The 22,421-nt window shown below is 45.6% G+C and overlaps 1 protein-coding gene across 2 annotated transcripts in view; it reads left to right on the top strand.

Moving 5' to 3' along the window:
- The window catches only part of MYO16 (myosin XVI), a 491,281-nt gene that overhangs the window by 380,413 nt on the left and 88,447 nt on the right, over positions 1-22,421 (top strand). For both annotated transcript variants that reach the window (XM_040487087.1, XM_040487086.1), the window contains exon 28: positions 7,046-7,148. In XM_040487087.1, the coding sequence (XP_040343021.1) occupies positions 7,046-7,148 (103 nt within the window). The remainder of the gene's footprint in view (positions 1-7,045; positions 7,149-22,421) is intronic.

The raw sequence follows: 22,421 nt of genomic DNA, 5'->3' as shown, positions 1-22,421 counted from the left end.
CAGCTGTTACACTCAACCCACCACTCAGCATTCTGAATGCTGGAAATTAGCCCCAAATAGCTAGAAAATCACCCCTCCGCACCTGCACTGTGTTTGCTGTGAGAGCATGCATATGTAGAACAAAATGAACGGTCCCAGCAAGTGCGGGGAACAAGCAAAATGCATCCCTACGTAGCCACAGACAGAGCCACGCGTCTGGAGCACCTGCTAGGTGGAGTGCACTGTAGGGAAACATCAAGGGAGTGGTTCTAGAAGAAACCGCAACCTCGTCCCATCAGAGCTAAAAATGAATGACCAAAATGATCTGGAGCAAAACAGCCGGACCCCAAAATAAGCATGAATAGGATGCAGGCTTTGTATATTTCTGTAAATGTTGCCTACGAGCTCTGTTGTTCTTCCTTGCCCCCTGAGAAACAAAACGCCCAAGAAACTTCGCTTGGTTCTATTTCACCCTCAAGTTACTGACCTTTTCTTCTATTTTCGCTGCGAACCAGCACTTGTGTCCCCCCCGCCATCTGCTCATGTCTGGTACCGTCTCAGTCTTCTTCCGTGTCTCTGGCAGGGCCCCGGATTCCCCGGTCACCCACCCACATGCTTTCTCAGTGTTGACATGCTTTAACATTTACACTCTGACCGCAGTTCCAACTCTGCCTTCCCTGGGCTCCTCTGAAATTACTCGGCCCCAGCCTTGCTTCCTGCCCCTCCCCTCCCTCCTCTGCCCTTGCCAGCTGCCTCTTTCTACCAACCTCCACTCCAGGGCTCCCAAAACACCCCGTTCCTCTCTGTGTGGATTATCCAGCCCATTCTTGAGGGATGAGGTTAATGGTGCTCCCCAAACGTTATTTTGTTGTTCCTGATTAAGTTAGTAAAATATGTCCATTAGTAGAAAATTTCATGAGGTCTTGAAATAAGAAAACCACATCTTTTCTGATATATAATTTTGGCCCCAAACATCATGCTTTATATTGGAGCATAGGCAGTAATATGAGAACATTGCTTTGCCCGTCTTGTTAACCTATGCATTTCTTGGCAGAGTATCTTGTTCATAATAGGTGTTCAATAAGTATTTGCTGAATAGAATTAAATATTTGGGGACTGAAACTTTCACAACAGAATTGTGTTTGGCAATGACGAGATGAAGTCGATATAAAGCAGACAATCAGTTTCAGAGAAATTGCACCTGAGGTGTGTGTTTGTTTGTTTGTTTGTTTGTTAAGCATTAGCTTTGATACACATACTTTGTATTTTCCTGAGGAAACAGTTCTAGGATTTCATGGTACCTTCCCTAAAGTAGTCAATTGAGAGTCACTACTTGGTTTAACCTGACCTCTGTGATCACTCTATAAGCTCTCTTTTGTCACCAGGTTCACAAGACATAGGATGTGAAAGTTCTCCTTAAATGGGGAAGGAACAATCACTTTGGAAAAGACAAGTAGATACCTCATTCCTGAGGGTTTGCTGTATGCCTCTAATTAGTTGGCTCTTGTCCGCCTCTCTGACTTCAGGGTATCCCTCTTAGAATACAGAGACCCTCCAGTGAATACAACCTACTAGGTGGTTCTTGCCGACGATTTTGGCAGTCATCGTGACGCCTGGTATTATTTCGGTGTCACCCTGTGTCTGATGGTGCGAGTTTGTTGGGAGCCTCTTCTACTCGAATCCTTGAAGTAAAGAAAGTACTCAATGAATAGTGTGCAAGTTGGAGAATTGTTCGGTCACTGTGATAGAACTTGCCGTGAAACCCCACACTTGAATATTGACCATTCAAGCTATGGGCTGACTAGAAGAAGGGACATCGAAGGTCAGCAGTCATGTTCCTGAGGCAAACGGGACATTGAACACAGCTTTCAGCTGCAGGCGCACGGACACAGGAGCACTCAGCACTGTGACGACCGTCGACTAGATGGTCAGCACCGTCCCCACCAGTCAGGCAGAGGGTCGGGACACATGAAACTGACAACAGCTGAACAACCGGCAGCCAGGAGGCAGTGGGCGTGTTTCGGGGTGTTGACTGAGGTTTGGTCCCCCCATCCTTCGTTCCAGAAGAATGCTTCTTGTGGCCCCCCTCGGGTGTGCTGACCAGCTCCTTCCTGTTTGTGCTATGTCGGGCAGACAGCTACTCTTGTCCGCCTGCTCCCCCGCTGTGGATGTCAGTTTCCTCCCCGAGTCTGGGTGGTCCGCTCCTCCCTTTGCACCCACGTCCATCCATCAGGAACCCCTCCCACATCCCCCCACCCTAGACAGGGCTCACCCACTTCCTCCCACGTATGCTGCGTCCCGCCCGGGCTGTGAGAAGGGTCGCTAATTAGTCTCCCGGGCCCCCCCCCCCCCCCCCCCGCCCCAGGCCAGCAGCTTCAGTGACTCTTCTGGGGTCAAATGGCAGGACCTATGTGCCCAAACTGCAGCTCCCCAGGGCTCTCAGAGTCCAAGCCAGAGTCCCCTACATGGTCGCATCCTCGCCTCTGTGAGCCTGTCTCCTGCACCTTTCCTCTATATGCTCTGCCCCAGCCACGTTCACTGCCCTGGTGTTCCTTGAACAGACACATGCATGACCCCGTTCGGGGCATCTGGATTTGCTGCTCTGTCCCTTAACTTGGATTCCTCTTCCCCAGAGAGCTCCCCAGCTCACCATCAGGTACTTGCTCTCCGCGAAGCCTTTTCTGCCCCATTTTTCTCCATCTCTCTCATCATATCGGCCATCCTTCCTCATGTATGTTTCTGTTCGCTCTTTCTCAGGAAATGTTGAGAATTTTCATCTGATTTGCTCCCTGCTGCGTTCCATGTCCAAATTTTGTATTCAGTCAATATTGCTGTTAGTATTGGTTGATTGACTGAATGAGCCCGAATGAATGAGCCCTGGGGCTTGGACTCTGGACTAGAATTAGATCCCTGTCATTCACCTCAACCTGAACCAGGAAGGACGAGACAAGAGTGGGTCGTTTAGGAGACTGGACATTGGCCTCTTAGAGCCAACTGATTACCTCGGACCCAGGAAAGGTGCCAGCCTGAATACAGAGATCTTCAGTGGGTCGAGGTGACCTTGCCTGGGACCACAGAGGCAGAGGAAGGTTTAGGGAATGGAAGTCCCAGCTCCATCACACCTGTGCTCAGGACTCATGCTCTGTCCCCAGGCTCATTATTACCACTTGGTCTCAGGTTGAAGTTTCTGTGAGATAGACCAGTGAGTGACACCACCTATAGATGACGCTCAACATTCCAAAAGACAAGATGTTTTTAATTACACTAAAATAGAGTACCTCGCCGTGTCTGAGATGACGTCTTTGTCTTTTCAGTCGAAATGTCAGAATTATACCATTTTAGGTGTCAAAAGAACAATAGAAAAGGAGGGGAGAAAAAGCACCCAGTGTAAGATCTTTGTTCTGACTTGTTAATACTGTATTCAGATACTTGAATTATGTCAATTCAGTTCTCAGCGATAATTAGCAGAGCTCCAGAATGAGACAATTGTAAGGGAATAAAAAGATAATTTGAGTGATTTCATTTCATTGTGTGACTCTGGCTAAATGGTAGGGACGTGCCGGCTTTCCTGAGTGCTTGAATGGGTCTGTGTTTCATTATGAGCTCGAGTTTACCATCAAAGAGGCCCAGTCACCCAAAGGTCAGAGGAACGAGAGTTGTCGTCTCTGGGCGTGCAGTGTGCTGTTGCTATGCCGGGGTCCATCTTTTCTGTCTCTCGTGCTCCAAGTTTCCACCCTAGAGCCCTCTGGGGCTGGGGCTTGTAAGTTCCTGCCGAAAGTGTGGCAGTGGCAGCAGAGGGACTGCTCTGGAGTCGTGCTGCCCTGGGTTCAGATCCCCGCTCAGCCATGGTTACCACCTCTGTCAGTGTCCTGGGGCTGTCGTGACAAAGTTCCACAAACCGGGTGGTGTAAAGCAGCAGAAATCCATTCTCTCGCTGTTCCTGAGGCCAGGAAGTCTCACATTAAGGTGTCAGCAGGGCAATGCCCTTCTGAGACTTTGAGTGGAATCCTTCCTGGCCTCTTTCCAGCTGCCGGTACGGTCGGCAACCCTTGGCGCTCGTGGCTTGTAGCCACATCCCCTCAACCTAGGCCCCCTCGTCACACGGCCTTCTCCTTGCCTATCCCTGTCTTCACGTGGCATCCTCCTCTATCAGGACACCGGCCATATTGGATCCTGGCCCACCTTAACGACCTCATCCTAACCTTGTGACATCTGCAAAGACTCTCTTTTCTTTTTATTTTTTTTTTAATTTTTAATGTTTATTTTTGAGAGGGGGAGAGAGAGAGAGAGAGAGAGAGAGAGAGAGAACCAGGGAGGAACAGAGAGAGAGAGGGAGACACAGAATCTGAAGCAGGCTCCAGGCTCTGAGCTGTCAGCACAGAGCCTAATGTGGGGCTTAAACTCATGAACTATGAGATGGTGACCTGAGCCAAAGTCTGACGCTTAACCGACTGAGCCACCCAGGCGCCCCACAAAGACTCTATTTTCAAATAAAGTCACATCACTTTTTGGGGGGATGCAGTTCAACTCATAAGATCATCTGTGTGAACCCAGGGGAGTGACTGGATTTCTGTGATCGTAGGCTTTCTCAGTGTCAAAAGATGACCATGCAGGCCTCCTGCCTCTGTGGGGAGTAAGAGAGGCAACATACGAAAAGCCCCCTGCTCTCTTTCCATGCAGGAGAAATGTCCCTTGCCACCCCCCATCCCCCAGCCCATGTTCTTGACCCCTCATCATTATTTGTGCTTGGTGCATACAAAGGCAATTTAACAGACACTAGGGAATGCACAAAGATGGCCCATCCCCTGGGGGAGCTCGCACACTTTGAGGACACAACACACAGGGATTAGACTGAAGCTTTTTATTTATTTGTTTATTTTAAGGTTTTTTACTGTTTATTTTAGAGAGAGAGAGAGACAGAGCATGAGCAGGGGAGGGGCAGAGAGAGGGGGAGACACAGAATCCAAAGCAGGCTCCAGGCTCTGAGCTGTCAGCACAGAGCCCGACGCGGAGCTCGAACCCACGAACCGTGAGACCATGACCTGAGCTGAAGCCGGACGCTTCCCTGACTGAGCCACCCGGGCGCCCCTAGACTGATGCTTTAAATGCAGTATAGAATTTCTGCCGCGTCCTGAAAACACACGCAGGCAGACCCAAGAGGGGGGATTACAGGTGAGATGGCTGCCCAAGGGTCTCCTAGCAACTCCCTGCAGAGTTAGAACCCGAGGCTGTGTTTAGTCCCCCCTCCAGTTTGTCTCCTGTTCAGACACATCCTGTGGGTCATCATCTGTCGCTTTTGACCCGTTCAGACTTGGTGCGACCTAACCCGTGTTTGCTCACTGCTGTGCAGACGACATACCCCAGCACGTGGGGAGATGGCCATCCCTTTTAGAGGGTCTCCCCCGCTACCTGCCTCACACTTGACTGCCAATCCCGGCCCTCCCCACACATACCTCATTTTACCCGTTTTCTCTGTTCTGTTCTACCCTGGAGGTACCTTGTCTCTTCTGCAGCAACCACACTATGACCAGTAAAAGAAAAACAAAACAAAACAAAAATGGTCGACTTCTTCCACAGACCATTTCAGTGCATTCAGTGGGATCAAAATGATGTGCGAGATTTTTCATATCCTTGCCTCTGGCGCTACGATTTTTACGTTCCGTCTCTGTTACCCGCTATTTTTGCACCCTCCTGCACCGTGAGTTTGATGCACGAGCAACAATCTGTATTACGAGAAGGAAGGGTTGTTGCTGATGTTGATGTATTTATTTTGTCTGACGCATGGCTACCACCCAGGGCAACCAGTATAACTCCGTTTTCAGTGACAGTGCTAAGGATGTAAGAAAGGCAATAAACGTCTGCTACCAAAAAATCCAAACTAGGTATGGTTTCTCAGTGTGCGTTCCACACGAGCGAGCCCCGCCGTGACTGCACATTGCCCCCGTGATGCAGGGAACCTCCCTGCTCTGCAGCACCTGCAGACGGAAAGACGTGTGGGCCCCTCTGGTGTGGTGTCGGGGGTGGGGGGGTGTGGGGGGCACGCCTCTCAGAGCTTGCTTGAGGGAGCCCGGTGGATACAGACCCGGAGGCAAGGCACTTCCTTCCTCCGTTGCTCTAAGGAAACAAAGAACTCATTTTAGAAGTTGCCAGATTTGCTGCAACCAACTTTGATGGAAAGCTAAGATATTTTGCAGGAAATAACAGGGAACTTCCGTGATTTACCTCTTGGCGTTAAGTTCCCAGAGCAGCTCGACACGGGAATCGTAAACCCACGCAAATCCTTGCCTATTTCTTCCTCCTCTTCCTCCCCTTCCTTCTTCCCTTAATACAGTTTTACTTACACATCAGGTTAGATACCCTGCATGCAACGGAAATTTCATATAGATTTTTTAAGTGGCTTATGTAATTTTGAAAGGCATTTTAAAAAAATCCATAGAAAAGCATTATGTTGCCATGGATTTCGGCTAGGGAATGACAGCCAGTGATTCAGAGGAAGCTGCAAATAAATAAATAAGTAAATAAGTAAATAAATAAATAAATATCCTTCTAGAAGATGGAAAGTGCTCGATATGTAGTAAGTGGGGAAAGAGCTTCTCTACCTCTCGCTGAGATAAAACTTCTGGAGGTTTTGATATTCCTTTCTTACGGATTCCAACTACATCTAGATTCACTTTCAAATGGGGATAAAGAATTCTGAGATTTCTTAAAAGGTATGTTTTTAAGAGCATTCTAACTATTTCAGTGACAACCATTCATTTCCTCTCTCTCCAATTTTCTCTTGTTAAGTGGTTTTCATCCACCCTTGATCATAGTGTTGAGCACACATTAAAGGATTGAAATACATATTTGGCTCATTTTAAAACTCATTCTCCACGCAACAGATGAGGGTTATTTCACGGTTGTACAGTGTTACGTGCACGGCGGACGGAGATTTGGGGACTCGCAGGGTAAAGTAAGAACCGGGGAGAATTTAAGAAGCAGTGTGACAAAGACAATCCTGTTGAACAGAAGCACTTGCTTGACGAACTCAGTCATGGCTCTCAGTGTTCCCGCTGCTTTTTCACAGGTACAAGCCATTGGCCGACATGCTTCCGGTCGAGAAGAAACAGCTGTCTGCCGAGGAGAAATGTCGCCTTGTTCTCCAACAGTGTAAATTACAAGGCTGGCAGGTTAGTGACCAGCAAGCTACTAACGTCGCAGCTCAGGACTTTTAAATAAGTGAGCTGAGTCATTGTGGGAGCCACCGGTCTCAGTGGCATGAACTCTGATGTGTTTGGCAAGAGGGGACACTAAGCGTCTTCCCTGGAAACACATCACTCGCTCTTTCTGATTTACTGGTGTCAGCAGCATGGCAACAAACAGGGGGGAGCCAGCGGGCTCCTCTTGGGGGGGGGTGCATGGTGTGGGGTTACTGAAGCCTCCTTGTTTGCCTATGTCTCGGGGTGCAGCCTTGTCATTCAGGCTTCCTGAGGGATCAGAAAGAGAGCAGAAGTCAGAGAAGGCAGTTTGAGGACCTTGATTTCTCGGCTTCTGGTGGGTAGGTCATCCGCATTCTGGAGACCCACTTCCTGGCCCCTCTGGGGTCGTCCAGTGTCTGTTTACTGCTTCTCTTCGCTGCTTCTCAACTGCCACACACTGACAACGTCACTGTCCCTTCAACCTCGCTTCTTGGCAGAAGCTTCATACATAACTGGAAACGTTTAATTCTTTTCTGTGACCCTCTGAGTTGGCGGAGTCCCAGGGCACGGTGGGGACCCAGCCCCTCCTTCCAGAAGGGGGGAACATTAGGGAGACAGAATAGCCTGGGAGGGGCTCCCCAGAAGCAGTGGGGCACACTGTAAGGTATTAAACATCAGAATGCGATCCGTGACGAGTGTTGAGAACAGGAGGTTTGAAACTTCAAAGAATTGAGAAGGTCGTTGTGATGCAGGAGTAGGAAACAGAATAGAGCCCAAGACACCAGGAGTTCCTGGATGTTTCTAGCTATAAAACAACCAAAGGTTTGCATGGGTGGCAAAGATCATGGCAGCTAGCGGCTTTGGCAAAAGCCAACAATTACCAAAAAGGAGGCACAAGTCTCGTTTTTTTAAATGTGTTTTTTTTTTTACATTTATTTATTTTTAAGGGACAGAGCGAGATAGAGTACAAGCGGGGTTGGGGGGGGGGCAGAGAGAGGAGGAGACACAGAATCCGAAACAGGCTCCAGACTCCAAGCAAGTGTTCAGCACAGAGCCCGACGTGGGGCTCAAACCCACGAACCACGAGATCATGACCTGAGCCAAAGTCGGTCACCCAACTGAGCCCCCCAGGCGCCCAGACATAAATCTCATTTTTAAATAGTAGTGGGTCTGGGGGGCTCAGTTGCTTAAGATTCCAACTCTTGGTTTCAGCTCAGGACGTGATCTCATGGTTCGTGAATTCGAGCCCCACACAGGGCTGTGCGCTGAGTGTGTGGAGCCTGCTTGGGATTCTCTCTCCCTCTCTCTGTCCCTCCCCTGCTCATGCTCACTCTCTCTCTCCTCAAAGTAAATAAATGAACTTTAAAAAAAAAAAAAAAAAGTAGTGGAGCATTTCCAAGAGGCAACGTCAGATCATGGACCAGGCCAAAGAGGAGGACCTTCCTTCAGATGGTTGAGAATTGCTAGATGTGTCTGGAAGCGCCCACTCTCCGGGACACAGGAGGAGCCCTGCTGGGCTGACGGAGGCGCACGCATCACCCGTGGCAAAGGACAAGGAGCCTAGAATTTGAGCATTCGTGAGTGATGACTTAACTGTACCACCTGGTCTCTTCCTTTATCATCGGTCTTTCCCTTTTCTTTGTCTTAAACTAATAATGGAGATGAACCTTAAATAGAGTCTGAAGGAGGCAGCACACACAGTCTGTATAGTCATGGACACACATCCGTGCCAGGAGACCAGATTAGAAAGGGAGCAAGGAGGAATCACTAACACAGGGGGTGTCTGCTCACCACTGTGGCACTGATCACAGGCACGTCGACAGGAGATGTGGGTGCCCATACGGAATTGTCCGACAGACTCACGGGTAACGGAGGTCATTTCCGCTGAATCATTGCCGGCATCTTTAAGCTTAAGTACTTGGGTAGTAGCAGTTCAGGAATATGTCACTGAGATTTTCTGTATTTTTTTCCCTTCACAAACACTCGCAGATAAGTATAACGTGTTTTATTGGTGGTGAAAAGAAGCTGGGAGTCTTAGAGAACAGGTGAGGGAATCCAAAACAGTTATTGTACCAGCAGATGGTAACCACGGCGGGTGACGAGCGCCGGTCCTCTGATACGCATGCGGAGAGCCTGGGGTGACGCGTGGCGGTGCCCGGGAGGCAGGTGGCTCACCTGGTGGCTCACCCGCAGCCACTGTTCCTCCTGCACTCGTGCGTGTGCCGGGACACTTGACATTGCAGCAGGGAGGCTCTTAAATCGGACCACGCGTTGGGCCTTTGGAAGAAGCGCATCCGAAGACAAAATGGGAACGGGTTCCCATCGCATCACACCGGTCTATTTTCCTCACTCTTTAACTCCCCAAAGGAGGCTAAAAATACAGGACGAAAAAATAAATGAATTCATTTATTCGCTGCATGCTTGCTTGTGTGTTCCATATTGAATCGTCGGGAAAGACCGCTTTCTTCAGCTTCTCCAAGATGTAACTTTTCATATACTTTATACCAGAAGACCAATCTTTTTTTTTTTTTTAATTTTTTTTTTCAACGTTTATTTATTTTTGGGACAGAGAGAGACAGAGCATGAACGGGGGAGGGGCAGAGAGAGAGGGAGACACAGAATCGGAAACAGGCTCCAGGCTCTGAGCCATCAGCCCAGAGCCTGACGCGGGGCTCGAACTCACGGACTGCAAGATCGTGACCTGGCTGAAGTCGGACGCTTAACCGACTGCGCCACCCAGGCGCCCCCAGAAGACCAATCTTTAACTCCCTAGCAATAAAGCACATTCATACTTCCCTTTCATGCTAGTCAGAGAGCAAAAGGGTTTTTAAACCATCGTTTATTCCTGACCTGGAAAGCCAGACTCCTCAGTTTCAGAAGCAAAGCATTGGTTTGAAATGTGTTGGTAGTTGCAGGAAGGGTTGGCCTGTCTCTCTTTCGGGTGGTTAATCAGGACAAATCGAATGAGGAGCTGTTGAAACAACAGTAAGTTCCTAATGGATGGCTGTTGTTTCCGTGGCATGGTTCCCAAATCGCTAAGAGTCACAGCGTATGTTTCTATTAAGAAGTCAGTGTTCATCGTTTGGCTGTGAACGGTTACCAGGAATTAATCACCGTTCTTTTCCATAGTTTTAAAAGCAAGGCTGGCAGACAACGGAGATCAGAGCCATCTTTTGCTGCGTGAAACTGCATAGAATATTCGCCAGAAATTCAATTCTCTTAACTAAAAACACGATGATCCCCTTATTGTCGCTCTGATTTGTCTTGGAGACATTGTGAGATTGCTTCAGTCCTTTACATTAACCAGACTCTGTGCAGGAAAGTCTCAGAGGCCTCAGTAGGGGGCTTCTAGCTCCATTTTCTCCCATTGAACATTGGCTCCCACCCCCGGAACTGCCTCCGTGGCGGTGGTGGACCCCAGCACCTCCTTCTGTTTCCGGTGCGGTGGGCACATCTTCCTTTCGGAGCCACTGGGTTTGTTCACCGATCCACGCATGTTTATTCCCTATGTAGTTGGGAGTCTGGGGTCAGTGCATGAGGCATGGGAATTTTTAATGTTTCACATACAATGATTCCTCCCATCCGCAGAATGTGCTACAACTATTCAGAGCTTTGACTCCATTTGATCTAAACCTAATAACAACTCCGAAGAACAACTGTACGCAAAAAAGGAAAGTCAGCAGGGCGAACGGTAATGGCCTCGTGTGGGACACGAGGAAATAGAGTCTTGAGGGTCAACATACTCATCAAGGCATTCAGTGCGGTTCGTGCTTAGTTTCAGTGGCAAGGCTGCTTTGCCGAGCCCAGCATCTAAGTCTTGCTATGCTGTGTTCTTTCCACTGCATTGAACTCGATCTATATCTTTCAATGTAACCATCTGAAGCCCTTTTATTCAGATTAGAGAACTTGAAAGGCATAGATTATGCACCGTAGTGTGAGCTTTGATCAAAGGCACTTACAGATTCCTTTATTAGTCTGAGCAGATTCCTTCTTGCGGTTCGTGTCTTTTTTATGTTGATCATTCACCTGGTAGATGAAGGAAAACCACACAGAGTGCGTCCCGTCGCGGGCCGATTCTGATCCCAATCTTTCTTACGCAAACCATCAGCCAGTGCCCCTCAAGACCCGGTGCTTTTGGACTCTCGTTCCTAACTGCATCTTGGACAGAAAAGGAGAAGAAGGAGAAAGGGGAGAGAAAGAAAAGAAGTGGAAGATGGAGAAGGACTGGAATCAAGAGAGAGCTCTCAGGAAGGGTGTGACTCTAACCAGTCCTGGCTCTGAGCTGAGACCCGGCTGCTGCGCTGGCCATTCCCTGGGCGGTCCCGGGGGGCAGATGCTTGTGGGTGATGGTCCTGAAATTGGGCGTCAGGGTAACACTGGTTTCCAGTTCACGACTGGAGCTGAGCAAAGGCAGTCTGGGAACGGTCATAAAAAGCCATTTTGGTAAATCTACCCAGTTTGCAGTTGGATGGGCCATATTCTAACTTCCCAGCGTTCTGCACCTCTCCGTGACACTTGCTTTCTCTTCTCTGCTTTCCTCTTGCCCCTCAGGCCGCACACCTTCTATGGGGGTTGCTGACTGCGTCTCCATCAGAAGGGATGCGTGTGTGCTGAGTCTGCCCCCGCGTCCCTGCCACACGGTGAAGGAGCGGGCACGGGGTAGACATCCACGCCTTTGCGCGTGGCCAGCGAATGAGTCTTTGTCCATAAGAAGTGGCCAAACCACAGGATACATCTTATACAGATGCCACAGACGTGCAAGAGTTTTTACAATCCGGAATAATTCACAACCCAAACCTGACAATGGTCATATCTGGGGAATTGTTTTGAGACGATGGCCAAGTAGAATTTTAGCTTGGATCTATGATCAATATGTTCATAAAGTCCTTCTGTAATTAAAAAGTATTTTTCAAATGGGTTGCCACCTCATAAGTACAATTTATGTAGAATAGTGCATAGGGCCAAATTAATGATTTTAAGCATTTATGAAAACATGTAGTCCCATTGACCATGTTTTGCTCTAAAGCATTTTGGCCTTGAAACAAACAGTGACCTATTGTGTATGTTACATCACTGGCCCTCACGCCAGCCTTCTTTCCCATGACTCCAAGCAGTAACCATGAGTTTTGATGAACTCATTCATGATCCTATTCTCTCAACATCGTCAACATCGCCGCTTTCACGTAAGGTGCTTTTATTTTGAACAAAAAGGAAGAAAACTCAGGATACAGCATCGGCCGCAAAGGAGTCCTCCTTGCTCGTGGTTTCTTGGCCCTGTTTCCAATTAAATGATATGTTTGAAAAACATGGTGGACCAGTCAGAGGTTGATCCTCATTTCATGGCAGAATTTAAGTCAGTTGTTTAAGGGGGAATATGGAGGGTTCTTGAGCTAATCTGAGCAGACTCCCTCTGGCCCACTTCCAGCAGTGTTTTCTGTGTCTCACCAGACGTATTTTTCCTTGTGAAACAGAGTCTTCAGATCACTTCATTTGGGGGGGGGGGGGGAATACAGATAGTTTGAATTAAGTCGTAGTTTGGAAACAAGTTCAACGATGCCACTAGTTATTAACCTTCTGTTGTTTGGTTTTCAAAATTGTTCAGATATTTTCTCTATCCAAATATATACAGTTTTAGTCCCGTCCTACTTTAAGGTGCCTTTGAAAATAATCCCTCCGAAGCTCTGCATGTGTAATCAACCACTTTCTGCCCCGATTTCCCCAAGCCGTGCGACAGCGACTGGCAGGCACTCAGCCCCAATGCAGAACATGCTTGTTTTGCAATGTTATGTCATTTATGTAAAGTGAAAACTTTTGAAACTACTAATTCTAAGTGGAAAAATAAATGGTATAATCTGGTTTTCACACATTTTATATGAATCAACTGGTTATAGGACGATTTTTTTCTGTGTCGTTATTTGAATGCTATATTCATTTTAAAGCCATCTGGTGGGATGACGAAGGGAGAAACAAATCTGTCAGAGTCGGTCCACGCGGCGCCAGGGGTGCTGCTTCAGAACACAGACGCTCAGAGCGCAGGGGAAGTCAGCGCCGGGGACTGGCTGGCCCCCATGTAGGGGAGCTTTCCCAGAGAAGTGTCATTGTCCTTTCAAGCGGATTTTGAAACTTTGGGGTGGGGGTAGCTTTGTGGACAGGCAAAGGAAAGAGTCCTGTGAGGTGAGGTTCCCTTGAAGCAGGTGCTCATGGTCACTGTGACTGGAAACTGTGGAAGGAGAAATTGAGACAGATTTTACATAGCCTCAGACATATTGAGGACGAGAAGTCAGACCCAGGAAGACTTCCGGTGACTTATTCAAGATCCTACAGACAGAAAGTGAGCCACAAAATGAGAGCGTCAGCTCCGTCCCAACGACCCAGATGAGATGATACTTGCTCGTTCTCCTGTGTGATGTGTGTACGTGTGTGTGCGCATGTACATGTCTGTGTGTGTGTGTGTGTGTGTATGAGAGAGAGCGAGAGGGACTGAGATTCTGAAAGAAGTCACAAAAGGCTGTCACAAAGGGCAAACCCCAAATCTTAACGAAATGCACTTTTCCTATTTGTGTGTGCTCACTAACCAAAAAAAAATTACAGTAATTATGTTCTTTATCGTCATCTTCCAATGTAATTTTCAAGGAATGGCCTAGATTTCGTGGTGTGTCTTTGTAAAATATATGATCTTTGAAGGAGCCACTCTTAACAGTGCTGAGAATTGCAAGATTAACATTTTACCATAACATTAAATAAAATCAGTTGGATGAAGGATTTATTATTTCATTAATCTAAAATAGTACGGTAGAGAAAAGATAATAAAAGTAAAAGCAAGAAACTGTTAAAGTTTTAAGCACCTTCCACTTTTTTTTTTACATCTTCTAAGACAAGACAATGGTATTGGAGCCCTTGGCTCTTATTAGCACAATAAATTAATGGTTTATAACCTTTGTTTTATTACTCAAGGAGCACTTCATAAATCAACTGTAAGTACAAGCCAGAAAATAGCCCATAAAATTATTCTTTCTCTCATATCCCTTCCCTTCCTCTAGAATTATTAATGTTGAAAATAATAAGCGTTAGGGATCCTAGTGTATCTCTTGGTACTGTGTGCATTATAAACTGGGAATTACTATATATATGCACATATATTTATTTCCCTTTTTCTCTTGTACTAAATACACACGCATACATATATACAGACACATTTTTATTATGAAAGTAGTATTTATTTCTGATAAGAAACTTGAAAAATAGAGAAAATTAAAGAAGAAAGTACAGATCACCTGCAATTGAACTACCTAGAGATAACTGCCCCAAATGTCTTCTGTGTCTTCACCGACTCAGTTTTTAAAAATAATATTACAAAATTGGATTCTCGGTCAGTGCCTCTCTCTCCTATTTCACCCTGAACTCCATTGAGGAAACAGTATGTCTCTCTTTTTTCATGTGTATCCTCAGGCACCGTGTGCATGCGTGTTTGTGGTTCACTGTTACATCCCCTACAGGGTCTGGCACAGAGTCGACACGGAACCGGTGTTTGTCGACTGAATGAATGAACCTACTTACTGCGACATTCTCTTTTTGGAAATGAAGGCATCCACCGTCAAGCCTTACTGACATGTGTGATAGTTTCTCCTTGGAAGTAATTTCATATTGTTCTCTCAACTTCCTTACACAAAAGACTAAGTCTAAAATCGGGCACTTAATAATTGCCAACTGAGAGGTAGTTGTGCCTGTTCCTGACCCAGCTTTCATCTCCTGGAGACCAACCGAATTTCCTCTAGCTCAGGCTTCCTGGTTGATCGAGTCAAGGAGCATTTATGGAGCACCACTGATGTCCCTGTAGTTGCACCAGGGTGATTATAAAGAAGGGGGTGTGATGTAAAGAAGGACTGCGATACCCCTCTTCTGCGGGCTTACTGGCTAAGGAGGAACAACACTAAACTAACGAATAAGCACAGGCTGGGATCCACTCTGGGGGGCAACCCGTGAGGACCCGGTATAGACAGGCCAGGTGTCATGAAGGGCATCTGTAAGAAGAACACTCGGGGGCTGAGATCTGAAGGCTGAGGAGCAGGAGGTAGGGGCGGGGCGGGGACAGAGGGTGCCGGCTGAGAGCTGCTGGGGCAGGTGACAGAGCCCCAGGAACAAGGAGACGAGGGGAGAGAACGCTGCATTGGGGCAGTGTTTTCTCAGCCTCCTTTGTTTCATTATTGCCGCCCTAGGGAGGAAAATGAATGTGAGTGACTGACGAACTTATTGCTGGGAAGGGGAGAAAATCGTAGCGATTACACTGGTTGGTGGCCCTCCAAAGCTCAGTCTTCCTGGACGGTAATTGACAACTGCTTGACAGCTTCTAAAACGCGGCAGTTTCGACCGTGCCTAATCCAGTTCCATCTCGTGTGTGTCGATCTAATTTTCCCCAGCTCCAGGTTTATTTAGTCCTGCAGTAAGCCTTTATTAAGCACCTGCTACATGCCCCAAGCCTTGTAATAGCAAAGGGTTTTTCTGCAGATCAGGAAGCTGTTTCACCGTCTTGAGGTCGGTGCTTAGCAGTGAGCGGTGGCCAAGCCCCTGGGACCTTGGTTGCATCAAAACACAGCATTCTGTTTTAAGTTCCCTTTGAAGCCACCGATGAGCTTCAAAGAGGGTGGTAACGTGACATGATTTATGCTTTAAACGTGAAAAAAATGTGTTGTTGGACGGCAAGCGCAGAGCCAGGAAGCCAGTTAACAAACGGGTGTCGTAGCCCGTGCACATGGAGCTGTGGTGGGCGAGACAAAGAGCGGAGAAGGGGCGGGAGAGGACTCACGGTGACCTTCCACAGATAGGCCCGTTAAATCACTTGAAGAGCGAGATCTCTTTTCAAACCGGCATCTCTAACAAGCGTGAATTTGCTGCACAAAATACGTGCGGAGCTCTGAACGATGGAAGCACGCGGCCCTCCAGGGGCTGAAAGAATACATGCAGGTGAATCTCAAAGAACCCATGAACACAACCACAGAACATGTTTTGGGGACAATTAGGAAAGCTATGTATTTTTTATTATATCTAAAAGCACTTTTGAGGATGAGCAAGATAAGAGCCCGTGCCCGCGATGAAGGACCGGGAGGGTTCCTGTTTTTTGGAAGTAAAGCAAGCATCAGAAGGTGCAAAGGGAAGTGCCTTGTTGGACACTGGTGGCGGAGGCCCCTGCCAGGGCATCTGTGCCACAGGCTGCATGACGGGCTGTGACTGTACTTGCTGCTCTTAATCGTTTATAACGTGTATGTTCCATGAGGCAGGTAATTCCTAGTGATGTTCTTGAGGCCATCTTGTTACAAAGGAAGACCGGCGGCGCTCTTGAAATGAATACATTAACTTATCCGATGCACTTTCCTATCTGCTTTTGAAGCTGGTCTGCTTTGTTTGGGTTTGGCTTTGGTTTGCTTTTCACCATGTGTGACTTTGAGACGAAGAGGTTTATTTTTGTAAGTGCTCTTGACCACGTCGACATGCTTTCTGTAATGAAATAATATACAGGATCGCATAGTAAGTTATTCACCAGGAAGCTCAAAATACTAGTTTTTATTCATCACTGCTTGCTGTACAGGTCATACTGTTCTAGGTGAGAGTAATTAATTTTCTTAGCCTGTAATTATGTGTAATTCGAGCCAAACCACCTTCCTCAAATACCAGAAGATACAGTACTCTGTTAGATGTGTGTGGCTGTAATTATCTTCTCTGTGTTGAAGTTAAACTTCAAGAATAGTCTATTTATAACAAAGAGAACTTGTATTTTAGTATAAATGTATCCTCTGAGGATGTTTAAAAATACATTCAGAGCCAGGCTGAACATTAGAATATTTCCATTTGGTAGTTGTTCAAAGCTACCATGAAAAATGTAAAATACTGAAATATTAATAATAAAATATACACACATAAAATAATGCCCATCCTTATAAATATAATGAATCCAAGAAGCAAATCAGGGAAATGTGTGAATTTAGCCCGGAGAAGATGAATTTTAGTTAAATGGTTGTTTTACTGAAATTCTTGAAAGGATAGATTATATTCTATTTGTCCTTGTGGTCCTGGAGCCTGGCAAGGTGACTGGTATCGGGAAAGCCCCTGGCAAATGTTCGGATGGACAGATGGATGGGTGGGTGGGTGGATGGATGGATGGATGGATGGAAGGATAGGTGGATGAATGGAAGGAAGGAAGGAAGGAAGGAAGGAAGGAAGGAAGGAAGGAAAGAAGGAAGGAAGGAAGGAAGGATAGATGGGTAGGTGGATGGATGGATGGATGGATGGATGAATGGATGGATGGAAGGAAGGATAGATGGATAGGTGGATGGAGGGATGGATGGATGGATGGGTAGATGGATGGATGGATGGGTGGATGGGTGGATAGATGGATAGATGGGTGGCTGGCTGGATGAACAGAGGGATAGATAAGTGGGTGGGTGATTGGATGGAGGGATGGATGGATGTGTGGATGGGTGATGGAGTTAGGGATGGATGAATAAAAGATTAAATAGATGGGGAGGACAGACACTTGGTAGGACGGATGAATAAATAAGAGAAAGAAAAATTGGGAAAGCTACAAGATACCATGTGCCTGAGAGTATGTGAAAATGACACAGAACCACGAATGTGTGCAGGACTGGTCATGGTGTGCATGTGGAAGTGTTGGAGTTTGAAGCTGTTTCTGTTTGAAAGGGATTACATGGTAGGCACAGAAAGTGCTTTGCATGGTAAAAGTAGGAAGAAGTATGTTTTAGAGGAACACAATGACATCCTCAGATCGGCAGGAAGGAAAACCAGGCTGATGGGAGAGTGATGCAGACATCAAAACACATAAAAGGAAGAGTGTGGTGTTCATCATGCTGTCTAGAAACCCGTTTTAAGTCTGGGAACAGACCTACTTGGTAGGCACTTGGAGAGATACCAGGCATTTTTTTTTTTTTCGGAATGCTAATATCACAGTGAAAGATGACCACTGTTGATGCAACTATAACATTATATGTCTTGTCTTTAAATGGGACAAATATTTATTAGAATAATGCTAATGCTTTTAAAGTAAGGGAGATTAAAATTTTTAAGGATTAATTCTTTGTCAGTAATAATGAAAATAAAGCATGTTTGTAGCAAAAAAATAAACATTCACATAAACTATTATTAAAACATAATTTATGGTAATTATTAATAAAGCTATTTCAAGAATTATAGACATAGATGTAGAGGGACAATGTCTACCATAATGCTGACAGCAGTAGCAACATTATTCAATACAAATTCCAAGCATAAGAATGCTATTGGCCCTTGATAGTGTCTACAGAAGTCTCCCGTTGGATTTCTGCTTTCACAGAGTGTGTGAAAAGTTAAAATAACTGTCAGTAACATCTGTTGTAGAAGAGTAAAAAGTGTGAGCTCTTCAGAGATGAACAAGTATCATATTATGGAGGACTTTGAATGCCAAACCCAAAGATATGCATTTTAGTTTCTAGGCAATATGGAGTCATTGAAGGCTTCTGGAAGATTAATAAATTGGAGACAGTCAGGAAGGTGGCCAGAAGGCGGGGAAATAATTAATTCTCTATTGATAAACAGCTAATTTATTTATTTATTTAATTTTTTTTAATGTTTCATTTTATTTTTGAGAGAGAGAGAGACAGAGGGTGAGCGGGGGAGGGGCAGAGCGAGGGAGACAGAGAATCCGAAGCAGGCTCCAGGCTCTGGGCTGTCAGCGCAGAGCTCGACACGGGGCTCAAACTCACGAACTGCGAGATCATGACCTGAGACGAAGTGGGATGTTTAACCAACTGAGCCACCCGGGAGCCCCGACCTACTATTTATTTATAAACTACTACTGAATCTAGAATTATGAGATAAAATCTAGATTTCGGTTTGAGATAATCATCTATGAGAAATGTGGTGGCACCAGAAATGTGCAAGGTAGAGTCTTTGTGTCTTGCTCTTTGCATTAGATGCGTTTTTACAAAACGAATGCATTTAAATAGTTTAAATGGACTTAGGTTTTTTTAAACATATTTTAAATTAACTATATTTTTAATATCTGAGTTCATGTTACAGTTAGTGTCCATTAAAATCACTCTTGAAATTCTACTTTCTTCATTTTCGTATTCCATTTACTTTTATCTCTCACCTTAATAGATGTAACTCATGACCTTTATATTTTTCCGACATTATCCTAGCCCACCCATATCTCACAGTCACGTGGAATATTCAGACAGGTATAAAATAATGACAAAAACAGGAACTCAGTAGTATTACAGAGATAGATACAAGGTGCATTAGTGATGTGGATCGCTGTTAGAATGAGTTCATTGTTGTAAGGGACACACTAAACTTAGAGTTCACCAAGTCATCTGTGTTTTAAAGGATGAATAGGGGCTTATCCAGTAGACGCTTTAGAGAAACGCGTTGAAGGAAAAAGAAATCATATACGTGAAACCAGAGCAAAAAAACACGTTCCCGTTTTGAAACAGCAAGCAACAGGATGTAGTTTGAGAGTAGACAAATCTGAATGTGTTGAGTAAAGCCATACTATGAGAAGTTTAATAAACATATCGAGAGTTTGAACGTTATCCTGAAAATCATGACCTACTCTTAAGTAATTATAAGCATGAATGTAACATGAGCTTGATGTGTAGAAAGATCGCTCTGAAGATAGTTTTGCTGGTGGGTCTCCCAGTCAGTGAATGTGGGACATTCCTAAAAGGGCAAGGCCAGTAGGATGCAGGGTTGCCATGGAAACCGTGGGTGCCTGTCCCTCTACTACACTGGAGGGCAGCCTCTGCCACCAAGCTTGTCTCCTCTCAGCTTTCCCGCACCTCTGTGCTAGGAGGCAGCATTCAGTGACGAGGAGAGGGAGGACAAGGAGAAAAGGGGGAAGGCCATCCTCAGAGGTTCCCTTGACCTCTCCGTGCAGCCTCAAGGCCACCCACACTCCATGGAAAGCCATTCCAGCAGCTGTCTGAGCTCCCACAGCCAACACCTCTAAAAACTCCCTGAGAACGGTAACAGTAATTGAAGCTTTCGAAGTCATCAATGACAATTGGGCTTAATCTTTGAAAATCTGTCACTTCAAAAAGAAAAAGAAAAAACCTAATGGTTTTCTAATAAAAATAGCAATGACTATAATTCACAGATGGTTTACTTTTACAGGAGTCAGAATGACATTAACATTTTAATCTCAGATCAGAACAGTCTGCGTCTGGGGAGCACACAGGGAAAGGGCTCTGTAGGAGAATGTTTTAACCTCTCTGTTTCTCTGGTTCTCTAAGAAACACCTTCTTTTAAGAGAATGTAACCAAAATTAAAAATGTAGGTGATCTGGACATTTGGTTGCATTCAAACGAAGCCTAATTTGTTGGATTTGGTATAGCACACTAATGTGCTGATCACAGAGTAACTTTACGTGAACTTATTCCATAGAAAAAATAAAAAAGACCAACGCTTTTCTCCTAGTCAACATCATTAATAGACAATGAAGGTTTAGAACTCATGTGATCTTGTCCAGATTCTCCTGATTAAAAAAAAAAAAGAATCCTAGATGTATGTCCTACTAATTCTTAGCATCAGCGATAGCAGAGGACTTAATACTAAAATGTGTTATTCAAAACAGTTTCTGACAAAGAAATCCAAAATACTACTAAATGGCTAATTTCATTCTTTAAGGAGAGAAGAGGCATTTACTATAAACGTGATATCTCTAAAAGACCAGCAAATTCATACAAATACTAAAATACCAATGAGTGTCTCTAAATAATGCCAAACTGCAAATAAATAACATGGTAAAAAAAAATATATATAGGAAAAAAGAGAGAAAGAAAAGAAAAAAGAAAGGATGGGAGGAAGGGAAGAAAGAAAGAAGGAAAGAAGGGAAGGAAGGAGGGAAGGACAAGGAAGGAAGGAAGGAAGGAAGGGCGGGTGGGCGGGTGGTCCCATTGGATATGTGTAAAGTGTACCCAAACAGCTGAAAGAAGAAATTTCTAGCCCATCTAAATGTGATGGTAGCACAGTACACAGCCACGTTCACAAGTCTTCAGCTCTGCCTTAGCGGGATACTTGTGATGTGAATTCAGCCTTCCGTCCTCGCCTCCTCCCACTGAACCGAAAGCACAGAAGCTTCCCTCACTTACAAAGCCCTTGGCTCTACCTCTGGAGAATTTTCATGGGCATAACTATACCCACTCACCAGGAGCTTTGGGGGCTGGACTGTCCTTCTGGCTCCCAGAGGAGCATCTGTCTGTCTAGCATTGCTCCTCTCACATGCCCCGTGCTCGCATTCCCGCCCAGTTCCTCCCTTGCCATCATCCCAATCCGTGGATCTCAACAAGGACTCTTTTTGTTCTGCCTGGAGACATGCAGATCTGCCCTGTGAAGCACTCAGACCCCTCTTTAACTAGCCACTGTCGGGTCCTGGGACATCTCTAATACATTGAGAGAAAAGCCTACCGCATCCATATTTACTCCTCTTCTAATTTAGCCTCCTTGTGTGAACTGACACATGGACATTCCTGAAAATACTCTGTTACAAGGATTCAGGTTTTTTTTCACTTCCTTTGTCTCAGTGGAGGAACGGGGCCAGCTGACTCATTGCTCCCCAACCTTCTGTCTTACATCTACACCATTTGTGGACTGCTTTCACCCCACTTTTCTTTTTCCCTTTATCCCCCCCCCCGCCCATCATGTGTTCTGTCACCTACTGGCTTCCATGACTTATCTCCAGCTTACTCAATAACTTTGGGTTGGCTTCTGCCTTCATTGTCCATCATACCTTATTTTCATCCTTGAAGACATTATCATCCATTGCTATGACTCATCTTATACCAAGACTTCACAATTCCTTATGTTCTGTTTCTAATCTGAATCTAACCCTCCCCACATCCTTACCACTTGTGAAGTTCAAGAATATATCTTCATATTCTTCAGGAGATTAAATATGTGTGCATAATGGCAAATATGCAATGCAATATAATAAGAGAAACAAAGAATCATCTGTAGGATATTATGGGAATGCAAATGGAAGTCATCAAAGCCCTACTAGAAGTGGATGCATGGATATCAAAGTGGAGGTGGGGTTTGATTTCAGTCGTGAAGGATAAGTAAGAGTTGGCCAACAGACCCACAACAAATCCAAATTGTTGATGACCTTATATTGCCCCACTTCACCAGGGACCTCCCAAAGCCAAGTCTGACAACCCATTCTCCAGTTTTAAGAAGGAACTTTATAAATTTCTAATACAATCTGAAAAATTATTTTTA

The sequence above is a fragment of the Herpailurus yagouaroundi genome, unplaced genomic scaffold (assembly GCF_014898765.1).
Source record: "Herpailurus yagouaroundi ecotype Mexico unplaced genomic scaffold, PumYag 164, whole genome shotgun sequence".
Classification (NCBI taxonomy): domain Eukaryota; kingdom Metazoa; phylum Chordata; class Mammalia; order Carnivora; family Felidae; genus Herpailurus; species Herpailurus yagouaroundi.
This window is presented reverse-complemented; position numbering and strand designations above follow the sequence as displayed.